The sequence below is a fragment of the Brassica napus genome, chromosome C8 (assembly GCF_020379485.1).
Source record: "Brassica napus cultivar Da-Ae chromosome C8, Da-Ae, whole genome shotgun sequence".
NCBI lineage: Eukaryota > Viridiplantae > Streptophyta > Magnoliopsida > Brassicales > Brassicaceae > Brassica > Brassica napus.
Window position 1 is genome coordinate 25342391 of NC_063451.1, and position 12654 is coordinate 25355044.

Consider the following 12654-nt stretch of genomic DNA (forward strand, 5'->3'; position numbering starts at 1 on the left):
TTCAAAACAAATTATCTCATACATCTAAAATAAATCCAAAAAATGCAAATTAAATATTTTATTCATATAACTAATATATAAATGTCGATAAAAAACATCAGAACTAATATTTATATATATCAAAACACACAAATTTTTAAAATATAAAATTCTAAATTCAGATATATATTTATATAAATATCTTATATAATTATAAACTTTATAACAAAGATATCAGAATTCCTAAACCATATATATATATATATATATTAAAATATTTTAAATTTCTCCATTTCAATAAAATAATAATTTATATATCAGGAAATTAGATTTTTTAAACTATATCAATTATACATGTAACAATAAATATCTTATAATCTATAATGAAAATGCAATTAATTATTATTTGTGTGCTATGAATTTTAATATAAGAATATGGATATAAAATAAAAAATTACAATATTATATTTTATCACAGATTTGTAAACTCTGTCAATTTAAGTTTATAGAATATTCTACGTAAATTTGTATTTATAATGTTTATAAAAAACAAATTTACAAAGTTTATAAAAAATCATTTCATCATTTAAGTTACTTAATATATAAATTTTGATGTAATTTACTATAATTTTTTTTTTTCAATGGCAAACAATTATATGATTTTTAAGTTTCTTAAAACACGAGATTTATTCCAACTAAAAAAATCATGAGAACATTTCATTGATTCCTTCGAAACAAATATTTCATACGTCTAAAATAAGTAAAAAAAAAATGCAAGTTAAAATATTTGATTAATATAATTACTATATAACTGTCGGTAAAATATCTTTGGAACTATTAATATAAAATGAACTGCGAATTAATACTCAACATAATTAAAACTAAAAATTAAAATATTTAAAAATAAAGATGGCTTACCATTTTTATAAACTTAAGTAATTGATTGACTCAATTTTGTAAAAACACATAACCCTGGTTGAATTAATTTTTTGTGAACTTGAAAAAAAAAGTATAAATTGTGTTTGGATGCTGTTTGTATCCTAGTATTCTTTTATAAGACAATTAGTTTGATTTGTATTATATTAGTAATTTATTATAAATTATATAAATGGTAAAATCAGATATTTTTTTTTTAGAGTAAGTAACTCTTCTATATTTTAAAGTAAAATTAATTTGCATAACATATTATCACTTACAATAAAAAATATTACGATGAATCCATTATTTTTAATATGTATAAACTTAAAAACTGAAAAAAGAAATTATATTTAAACCTACACTGTCTAATACATAATCACAATCACAATCACACATATTAACATACTGTTATAAAATGTAATTCACATTAGCATAATAAATTGTACTATATATATGATTACATTAAATGCCATTAATATAAAAAATAAACATAGGGACAATTTATTGTGAATAATCAAAATCTAAATAAATTATACAACTTTTTGGAAGTATATTTTTTTTACAATACATATATTTTATTTTATATAATATAGCAATTTATTGTATAGTTATATTTATAGAAATTTATTTCAAAATCAGATATTTTTACTTTTACAGTAAATAGCTATTGTATGATTTTTAGAAAAATATATATTTGGTGATGAGATATATATTAATAGTTATTATAATTTCTTTTCTCTTAAGATTAGTAATTTTTTTGATTTTTTTAAATAAGCAGATTTTTTTCCAATTCAGAAAGCACTATATATCTTTTAACTTAAATATATTTTAGTTCAGAGTTTAATTTAATTTGATACCTATTAGTTTTTGCTACATGCAAAAGATAATTATCTTAATTTGAACAAAAAATAATAATTATCTTAGTGCCAAATGTATCAATTTTATTAATTATAACTAAATAAACTTGATGAGATTGATATTTCTTTCTTCATCGCCTATATTCCTTTCTTATTTATGTAGGAACTAGTTGGATTTTGTATTCATTGGGAAATGCAAATGGTTATATAAACCATTTAATAGGCTAGGTAAAATCTAATTATTTTGGTCATAACAATTTAGTTGTGTTGCTTGTTACGTCGAATCCTTGTTCCTTGTGGTTTCCTCGTGAAGATGTTAGAACCCAAAATTGAAGAGATAGATTGTGAAGACAGGATCAGTGCTTTGCCCGAAGAGTTGCTTGTGACAATTTTGTTGCTTGTCCCGATTAAAGATGCAGTAGCCACCATGATTTTGTCCAAAAAATGGCGCTGTATATGGATGATGTTGCCTAGACTTGATTACAATGAAACCAATGATATCAAAGATGATCATGATTGTGGTGGTGGTGATGATGATGATGATGATGATGATGGTGATGGTGATGGTGATGGTGATGATGATGATGATGATGATGATGGTGATGGTGATGGTGATGGTGATGGTGATGATGATGGTGATGATGATGGTGATGGTGGTGATGATGATGATGATGGTGATGATGATGATGATGATGATGATGATGATGATGATGATGATGATGAGAGAAAGAAGAGCATTTGGTGGTTTTTGGACAAGTCACTGAAACTTCACAAAGCACCTGTCTTAGAAAAATTGCTTATTAGTCTTGGTCGACGATGTCCTAGTGATGCTAATGTCGGAAATTGGGTTGAAAAGGCTGTTGATCGCGGCGTCGTCGTGGTAAAATTCAAGCTTCGCTGGTCAGCAGGTCCAACCACATTGCCTAGGAGCCTTTACACCTGCGAAACACTCAAAGAACTGACTCTATCTAACAAGGTTCTTGTTGATTTCCCTTCTTCCCCTTCCTGCCTCCCGTCACTCGAACTACTTCAACTTTTCTGTGTGGCATATAAAGACGAGGCTTCTCTCGCTAGGTTCTTATCTAGTTGCCCTATCCTTGGAATATTGATAGTGAAAAGAAAGAAGAGTGACAATCTGACGAACTTTATTGTGAAAGTGTCTTCTTTATGGATGTTATTGTATCATAATACAGCTTGTCTGCAAGATGACACTGACGTAGTGGATAGTGATAGTTGTTTGGTTATAGATACTCCGGCATTAATAAAGTTTAAGGTCGATGATGATTCAAGAGACTCTTGGTCGATTAGGAATATGCCTTCTCTCGAGGAGGCATATATTAGTGTCAATTCTTTATCTAATTTTGACAAGTTCATAACAGCTTCTTCGTCGATCTTGTCTCTTGACTTGACTTTTACCGATGAAATGGTAGCTCTCTCTTTATCTATGTGTTGACTGTTTGTTGTGATTACTTTGTTGCATCTACCCAAGTTGTTGTTTCTTTTGTTGCAGCTTGTGCGTTGTAGCACCCTAAGATTTTCTCGACTTATAAAGTTATCTGTAGATCCAAGTAGATCCGACTGGGTGGAACCACTCTTACTTCTACTAGCAAATACTCCAAAACTTGAAGAACTTTTGGTAAATTATGTACGTACTCTCCTTTTCTTCAAGCTTTGATGGACGTTATAATACTAGTAACTTTTTATAATATATAGTCACCGTTGCTTCTCATTAGGAATTTATCTATGACCTCGAGGATATCCCACTTTCATGGAATCAACCAAGTTCTATTCCTGGATGCTTGTCGTCACATCTAAAAATATTTGAATGGAGATACTATGGACACAGAGAAGAAGAGGAAGAATTCTTGACATACATCCTAGCCAATTCTAAGTGTTTAAAGACTGCGACAATCTCCCTCAAACCCATGTTAGATCCTGAACTAGAGCAAGATGCCATCATCGGAAAGTTGAAAGATATTCCTAGGGTTTCAACATCATCTCAACTTTTGGTCAATTGAAAATTTATTTCTAGTTATCATATTTTTAGCCATATAATGAAGCTCAGTTAATGTACACGCTTATCAATAAAATGAACTAGAACTTCTAAATATAATGTGAACAATTTGCTATTGCTATAATGTAAACAAATTGTATGCTTTTAACAACTTGTAAGATTATTACAGCAACTGAAAAAATGGAAAAGTAAAAAAAAAAAAGGACAAAACCTTAAGGTTCTGTCTCAAGAAAAGGGTAATCAGTATAACCCACGACAGAATCAGAAGAAGTATAGAAACTTGTTCTGTCGTATTTATTCAGCGGCGCGTCGAGTTGAAATCTTCTTGGCAAATCTGGATTCGCCAAGAACAGTCTCCCATACGCCACCAGATCAGTTCTTCCCTCCGCCACCGCCTTGTTTCCGTCTTCCCTTGTATAACCTCCGGCGACGATGAACGTTCCTTCGAACACCTTCCTCATCGGCGTAAGCGACTCCGTGCATTCGAAAACCTCACTAGCTGTTTTCATTCTCGGCTCAACCATGTGGCAGTATAGCGTCTCGAATCTATTCAGAGACTTCGCCATGAAACGCCTAGCTTTTGAGGCTCTGTATCTCCCGACTCCATGTAGTTAGCGAAGGGAGAGAGTCTGACTCCTACGCGGTCAGATCCGATCTCGCTCGTCACAGCTTCGATTACTTCCAGTGCGAACCTGCATCGGTTCTCGAGAGATCCGCCGTAACAATCAGTTCGGTCGTTGACGGTGTCCTTCATAAACTGGTCGATCAAGTACCCGTGTGCCCCATGGATCTCCACTCCATCAAAACCAGCTTCTATAGCGTTTCTTGCAGCGAGACGAAAATCATTTACAACGTTCGGGATCTCGTCGATTCTTAGCCGTATCGGAGGTGTAAACTCGTTGGATGAATCGTCGGCGAGAGGCTTGTCTGTAGAAGAGATTGGAGCATCACCATTTGGCTGAGAATCTAGTGCAAATATCAGTTTCTTAGCACACACTTAACAAGATTTCACAATTTAAAACCCTAAAAGAAACCTTAAAGAGTTTGTTTTTCTTTCTTGCTTCACCATTTAGCTGAGAATCTAGTATAAATCAGTTTCTTAGCACACACGTAATAAGATTTCACAATTTTAAACCCTAAAAGATACCTGACAGAGTTTTCTTTCTTTCTTGTATCATTTCCTTAGAACACACGTAAGGCTTTCAATTTTTCTAGTAAAAATTAAGAGGGTTTGTTTCATTTTTTGCTTCACCATGTGGCTAAGAATCTAGTGCAAATATCAATTTCTTAGCACACACGTAACAAGAACTAACACTTTCAAACCCTAAAAGAAACCTAACAGAGTTTGTTTAGTTTCTTTAATATAAACACCTCGATGAGAAACGCGACCGGCGTGCCAGAGCTGACAGAAGAAGACGGCGCCGTTAGAGTGAACGGCGTCAACAATAGGCTTCCACGCTTCGATTTGGTTTTTCGTCCATATCCCTGGCATGTCATGATACCTGTCACAAAAAAGTGAACCACAACTCATAACAGAGCAAAAAAAAATAGTCAACTTTATGGTTAAATAGTTTCAAGAAAGGACTTTACGCCATGGCGGTTTCTGAAACTCCGGTGGCTTCGCTGATGAGAAGACCTCCCGGTGTTGCTCTCTCTGAGTAATACAAGGCGGCGTGAGGTTGTGGAATGCTGCCGTATGATCTCATTCTCGCCATCGGCGCCATAACTATTCTGGAATAGAGATAGATTTCATTCAGAGACAAGAGGAAGTTAATGTGATTAACGCTGATACAGTATGAGATTAAGAGAACCTGTGAGAAAGATTGAAGTTTCTCATTGAGAATGGTGTGAGAAGGGGAATGGTCTGATTGGTTGCAGAGTTCTCCATCTTTCAGGAACTCTAGAGAACCTGTGAGAAAGATTGAACTTTATTACCGTGAAAACAAGAAGTTTAAAGAAATACGGAGACGTTGCGTGTTAAAGTCATAGACTCATAGTAATCGTCTCTCTCATGTTGTCAAGATCGCATCTAAAGAAGATTAGGTTGGTAATAATGATGTGATGGGAGGTGGGTCCAAAATATGACAAGAAAAATACAATTGGGCTTCTACACCTATCACTAAAGTACAAAAAAGTAAAACAGAGCTAATAACGTTACACCCAGTCCAGCGTTAAAAAAACGGTACACCCCTAAAATAAATGCATAGTTGCTCTCAATTAATCTAAAAAAAGATTCGAGTTGCTAGATTTGTTCCGATACTTTACTTTTATCTGCTTATCTTCTCCTGCAAAGGATATTGTCATGTGGAGTTCAGTCACATATATTTATGCCGTGCACGGTATATGAGAGGAAGTTGTAAAGGTTTTCCATGAGATGCTTTCGTCTGGTAGTAGTATTAAGCCTAATGAAGTCACCTTCTTTGCAACTCTCATGGTCTAGAAAGGGCTTTAGATATTTGAACCTATGGTTGATATGCTTGGTCGTGCAAGACGGTTAGATGAGGCAATGAGACTGATGGAAAGCATGACAGTGGAACCGGATCCTGCAGTTTGGTGTCTCTGTTGGGAGCGTGTAGGACTCACTCTCAGCTGGATTTGGCAGAATTTGCTGGAAAGAAAGTCCAAGAAATTCAACCGCAGATTTTTTTGACTTAAATCTTGTTCTCCAACATTATGCATCTCAAGGTAGGTGGGGGTGATGTAGAACTGAGAAAAGTTATGATATACAATTTTTGATAGTCTCAATCTTTTAAAGTAAGATATACAATTTTTTTGATATATAATGTAATTTTGTAAAGAAGTAAAATTTAATTTACTAAATTATACTTAATATCTTTTTATATATTTAATATCTTGCTATATATATATATATATATATCATATACCATATTAAATTATTTTTTTGACCGCTCATGGTTGACTCTATATTTTTAATGTTCTAAAAATCGCTAGGCGCTTTATAGAGGATTAGCGACTAGGCGGATTATTCGGGGTCTAGGCGAGGCCTAGGCGTTAGCAAATTATTGATTTATTTTTATTTATATTATACATTTATATGTCATTTTAGTTTTTAAGTTTAATTATAAATTATTATGAAGAATTATAAAAATTAAATATACAAAACAGAAGAAATTAGACAAATTTATAGATTTATAATAATATTATTGCTTAATTTCACATATTTAGACAAATTTACATCGATTTAAACTGATTTTAATCGATTTAGAAAAGTTTAAACCAATTTGAATCGTATAAATCGGCATAAATCAGATTTAAAAAAAAATGTTTCGGATAGGACCGAGTTGCCGCCTAGGCGGGGGCCTAAGCGCCGCCTAGACTGATTTTTAGAACCTTATTATTTGTTTTAACAAATTTTACAGGCTTTGGTATCAGATTGAGTCAATCTTACTTAAATAAACATCCACGTTAGTCCAAATGAAACTGGTTTTAATTTTGTTTTGACTTTGGAGGATATAATATATTAGATTTTTAGGCAGAGAGAGCATTTAGCTCTGAGCATCTGTCTACTGTATTAGTAATTCTCACCGATTAAAATAAACAGAAATTGGTGTCAATACACCTAAACCAACCTCTATTTTGCAATATACCCATAATCTTTGATGCCAAATCCCCTTCCCATTTTTCCATCGGTCTAAGCATTAATTCAATCTCTAATAACCACCTACTTTCTATTCATTGATTCGTTCCTCTGTTATCCAAAATTGATTTTATTTCTTCTCCTAAAACCAAAACTTTGGTCAAAGATAGAGCTTTGATTTCTTAATCGTAAGATGGAAGAAATCAACCTCCCTTCGAAAGTGTTTGCGGCTGGCGAGGAACCGACTACTGGTGAACGAGTCAGCCATCATGACAATGCTCTTGATTGAAGCTCACGCCTCAGGTGGTGTTGATCAATGTAAGGCATCACTCTTGCGTTCTCGCAGAAGCTGCAAAACAGTTGGCCGTTAATTTCTACGACACCTTTTCAAAAAAGTCTTAGATTAATGTAATTATTTTCACCCAACTCTTTTATTTTCTGATTTTACTTGTTACTGAGACATTATCAGAAAATAAACTAACAATATTATCAACTAACAATATTGGACCCATGCGTGATGATCTTGCGAGACTTAAATGATAAACAATCCACTCATCAGCTAATATTTTAATTACCAGCTACCATATGTAGGTTACATGTATCGTGCCTACACTAAAACCATGGTGTCCATATTTTAGACATGTGGGCATATTGATGTACATAACTGATAAACGATTAACTTATCAGCTAAGAGCAGGTTTTATTGCAGTGACTTAAATTAATTGCTTAAGGCTAATTGCAATTAAAATAAATGATAAATGGAAAAAAAGAAAAAAAGGTGTTGTTTAATTTGGCACGGAAAGCGTCATTTCTTCTTTGCCAGGTGTCGCACCGGTAATGGCTGGAGAAGAGGTGACCCTCGCTTCCTTCGCGTTTTCTCGTTTCCTTCATTTCTCTCTCTCTCTTTCTCTCCTCGCTGCGGCGAAAGGTGAAATCTGATGCGATCGGTGGGTCTGTTCGACGCCACGGCTGCGTCTCTGTGGGTGGCTGTCGTCGACGACGGCTAACGACGTCCTCTCTATTTGTTGCTCTTCTCCACCAAGGAAAACGGCGACATCTCTCTCCGTTTCTTTCCTCTCCTCGGCAAAAGGGGAGATCTCTCCCGATCGGTGGTTCTGTTGGACGATCAGGCGACGTCTCCGTCGGTGGCTGTTGTCGAGGAAGGGCCACAGCGATCTTCCTATCTGTCTCTTTCCTCTCCTCGGCGGAATCGTGGCGAGCTCTATCTAAGGCGAATCGAAGGTAAAGATTTGTTAAGATGATGCATGTATTTGATTTTGATTATGCATGTATTTGATTTAGATTTTCTCGAACAGATCGAGAATTTTAATATGAGGAACATGATAAATTTTGATTTGATTTTTTTCTGTCATGTTCTTGTGAGATGGAATGATCAAGAGCCAGACGATTCTTCATTCAAAAGACATAAGATCAAGGGCCACATGTTAAAGGTAAACCTTTGTCTTTGGTCGGTTCAATTTGATACAACCTTTTATATTTGGTCAGGGGAATTGGATGAAACATTGTTAATTACATTTGGTGGTTTGTGGTTTGTTATTGTTGATTTTTATTCTCTGGCGAGTTCATGTACATTTGGTGGTTTGTGGTCTTATATATAAATCTTTGTTTTGGTTGTGATTTGTTCTTTTCCTCTCTGTCTTTAGGTTGTTTGATCAAGATGCAATGGCAAGGTTCGTGAGACAAAAGCCCTACACTTGTTGATAGAGAGGTAAACCCCTCTCTTTGCTCTGGTTAATATGATAAAGCATTGTGTGGTAGTGTAAATGTAAATGTTGATGGTTAGGTTAGGTAAACACTGTAATAAATGTGATGGTTAGGTTATGGTTGTGTTAAGATAATAAATTGTAGTTATGGTTTGATACATATTAATGGTCTTGTGTGTTAATTGCGTTAGATATATGTCCTCTCGAACTGGTTGTGATCAATGCTTCTCTTCCTGCATTTTAACTTTGTCCTTGGAATCTCTCTTGAGTCTCATCTCTTCTTTCTCATCTTGGCCTCTCTCTTGAGTCTCATCTCTTCTTTCTCATCTTGGAATATGGATTCCTATCCATATAGGCAGAATCCAAAGTTTGTTGACTTACTCAATAGTCAACAAGATATTGGATTTGGATCCTATAAAGATAGTGTAGAGCTATCTTCAACCCAAGTTCCTTTTCTTGCCACTCAAGGTACCGCTGATTCAGCCTTCGACGACGACACTCCTGCTGACCGTCGGGAACGAAGAACATGGACACCGGGTGTTAGGACGGTGGTGATTCTTCAACATCTGAAGCAGATTCTAAGAAGCGTCCACCGGGTGTTAAAGCCTCAAAGGCGAGAGGTAAGAAGACGGTTGATCAAGAGAAGCAACTGCAGGAGTTTGAGAGGATTCGGACAATCAAGCAGAAGGAAATGGAAGCTAAGGAACACTTGTATAAGATGAGCCTGCTTGATAGTCTTATTGAAAAAAAAGAACCTTTGCCTGAGTATGAAGAATCCCTTAAGAAAAAGCTAATCAATGACTTGTTCTGATTCTAGTTGTCCATCAGTTTGTTGTTCTGTTTATTGTTGTCTTTCTGTTTCTCGTTTCACCGGATGTTGTTGTTGTGTTTAATCAAGTTCTTGTAATGCTACAATGTTCATGTTTAATTTAATCAAGTTCTTGTAATCTTGTAATGCTCTTGTTCTATGTTTTATTGGTTCTGTTGATATTGTTGTTGCTGTTGTTCCTGTTGTCACTTGTTCTATGACGCTGATGTTGCTGTTTTATTGTTTTGTAGTCTAGTATCACGGGAGTGGAGACTTGGACAAGAACAGGAGAGAGTGGAGAGGCAGACAAGACCACGCGAGAGTGGAGCATTGTATCACGGGTCTTTGTATTGTCTTGTTCCTGTTTTGTATTTGGTCACGGGACTTGTACTCTTGCATTGTTTTGGTCACGAGTCTTTGTAACGAGACTTCTATCATTTGGTCACGAGAATGCATTGATATGTATTTGGTCACGGGTCTTTGTAAGACTTATAAAATGTTATGTTTCACTTTCTCATTCTCACCATTATTGCATGTTATAAACAATACATTATCTTGCTTAATTCTCTCAATTCTCTTCATCAAAACAATCCATTCTCACTCTCCTTGTCATCAAAACAATCCATTCTCACTCTCGTTGATTAAACAATCCATTCTCATTCTCGTTGATTAAACAATCCATTCTCATTCCATTCGTTTCTCAAGTTATAAACAATCAATTCAAGGACTCAATGGATGAAGCGTTTGATCAATATTTTGATCATCAATTCGATCAAGCATTTGAGAATTTGTGCAATACTTTTGGAGATCAAACAGAAGAAAAGAAGACAATAAAAAAAGAGTTTTTATCGAAAGAAACCGTGAAGAAGGTTATCTCCGATTATGGAATGATTATTTTAGTGACGCTCCAACGTATCCATAAAATCTATTCCGACGACGATTTCGTATGAACAAACCATTGTTTATGCATATTGTTGATCGTCTCTCAAATGAAGTTCAATTCTTTTGTCAGATTAAGGATGGTCTCAGAAGGCTTGGTCTCTCTACACTTCAGAAGTGTATGGCAGCTATTCGTGTGTTGGCATATGGTTATGCGCTTGATGCGGTCGACGAATACCTCAAGCTCGGTGCAACCACTACTCGGTTATATGTGGAAAATTTTGTGGAAGCAATAATAGATTTGTTCGGTGATCAGTACCTAAGAAGACCAACACAAGATGATCTTCAAAGTCTACTTCATATTGGAGAGCTTCGTGGGTTTCCCGGGATAATAGGAAGTGATATCTTGCATATTTCCATTGTCTTATCCATTCACCCATGTGCATTTTGATCATATAGACTAGGATTTAGCCACGTTTAGGTTGCATTTTGCATACATGAGTCTTTATCAGGTGTTGGAGTACCACATGGAGTTCTTGGAGGCATTTGGGTGCATTTGAAGCTCAAAAGAAGTGTTTAACGCGATCAACGGACGAGCAGCGCACCAGAGCGACCTCATCGGAGCGACGCCGTGAAGTCGCTGTGACACACATCCCGGAGCGATCTGGCCAGAGCGACATGGAGAGGTCGCTCGCGTTTCTATCGTGAGACACCCCTCTCAGAGCGACTTACCAGAGCGACGCTCCGAGGTCGCTCACGTTTCCATGGCGAGACGACACAAAACGAAGCCCATAACGACTTCTCAGAGCGACCCACTGAGGTCGCTCCCGAAGGCCAGAGCGACTTGTCGGAGCGACATGCCGAGGTCGCTCTGCTTCTATTTGCCTGTCGAACTCATGTTTTCTAAGGGCCTTTTGGTCATTTCATTATGCACGTTTTTACTTTTCAAAACCTATGTTTTAAGTACCTTTGGTAGCCACCAGGCAGACTATCTTTTGTTCTTAAGAAAAACCTTTGGAAAGTTCATCTCTTGAATCATTTTTGTTCATCTAGTTATTGCAATTCTGTGTTTTCAATTCATTGTTGTATCCCTCTGTATGATTAATCTGAAATCCAAAATGGGTTTAAGAGGAATCATGAAGAGTAGTGAGTAATCACCATTTGAATTCATGGGTTAGGAAGATTAAGGGTGATTAGGTTAGAGCTAGGATGTTTTAGTGTAGATCATTCCAAAACCTTGCTAGTAGAGTAATCATAATCCATCTTCTGAGTTAGCTTCTCAAAAGTTGATCTTTAGGCATTTCTCACCCAAAAGGTGTTCGATGAAATGCTTGAAACAATTCTTCTAAGCTTTTAGCATATTTTGCCAAAGACATTTGTTGTTAGAAGTGCTAAGATAGCCTTAGAGCGACCCACTGAGGTCGCTCCCGAAGGCCGGAGCGACTTGTCGGAGCGACATGCCGAGGTCGCTCTACGTCTATTTGCCTGTCGAACTCATGTTTTCTAAGGGCCTTTTGGTCATTTCATTATGCACGTTTTTACTTTTCAAAACCTATGTTTTAAGTACCTTTGGTAGCCACCAGGCAGACTATCTTTTGTTCTTAAGAAAACCCTTTGGAAAGTTCATCTCTTGAATCATTTTTGTTCATCTTGTTATTGCAATTCTGTGTTTCCAATTCATTGTTGTATCCCTCTGTATGATTAATCTGAAATCCAAAATGGGTTTAAGAGAAATCATGAAGAGTAGTGAGTAATCAGCATTTGAATTCATAGGTTAGGAAGATTAAGGGTGATTAGGTTAGAGCTAGGATGTTTTAGTGTAGATCATTCCAAAACCTTGCTAGTAGAGTAATCATAATGCATCTTCTGAGTTAGCT

General features: G+C 35.6%; 2 protein-coding genes and 1 long non-coding RNA gene across 3 annotated transcripts; 2 read left to right on the plus strand and 1 right to left on the minus strand.

The window, feature by feature from the left end:
* Positions 1-1552: 1552 nt before the first annotated feature.
* Positions 1553-3863, plus strand: LOC106345681 (putative FBD-associated F-box protein At1g05080). Its single transcript, XM_048766295.1, has 3 exons — positions 1553-3180; positions 3265-3399; positions 3488-3863. Exons 1-3 carry the CDS (start codon positions 2068-2070, stop codon positions 3770-3772), a joined length of 1533 nt encoding a protein of 510 aa, XP_048622252.1. The 5' UTR covers positions 1553-2067; the 3' UTR covers positions 3773-3863.
* Positions 3820-5796, minus strand: LOC106345679 (putative 12-oxophytodienoate reductase-like protein 1). Its single transcript, XM_013784844.3, is given in 5 exon segments — positions 3820-4339; positions 4342-4734; positions 5140-5270; positions 5359-5499; positions 5580-5796. Coding segments are annotated over 5 exon segments (1101 nt in total). The 5' UTR covers positions 5657-5796; the 3' UTR covers positions 3820-3980.
* Positions 5797-5955: 159 nt separating this feature from the next.
* On the plus strand, positions 5956-11951 carry LOC111208507. The gene is made up of 3 exons (XR_002660399.2): positions 5956-8817; positions 9031-9095; positions 10150-11951. It is a non-coding gene; the product is annotated as an uncharacterized LOC111208507 (long non-coding RNA).
* Positions 11952-12654: the final 703 nt, after the last annotated feature.

Coding starts and splice junctions, on each gene's coding strand:
- LOC106345681 (XM_048766295.1), top strand. CDS start 2,068: ATGTTAGAACCCAAAATTGAAGAGATAGATTGTGAAGACAGGATCAGT. Junction 3,181..3,264: donor TGACTTTTACCGATGAAATG/GTAGCTCTCTCT, acceptor CTTTTGTTGCAG/CTTGTGCGTTGTAGCACCCT. Junction 3,400..3,487: donor AAGAACTTTTGGTAAATTAT/GTACGTACTCTC, acceptor GCTTCTCATTAG/GAATTTATCTATGACCTCGA.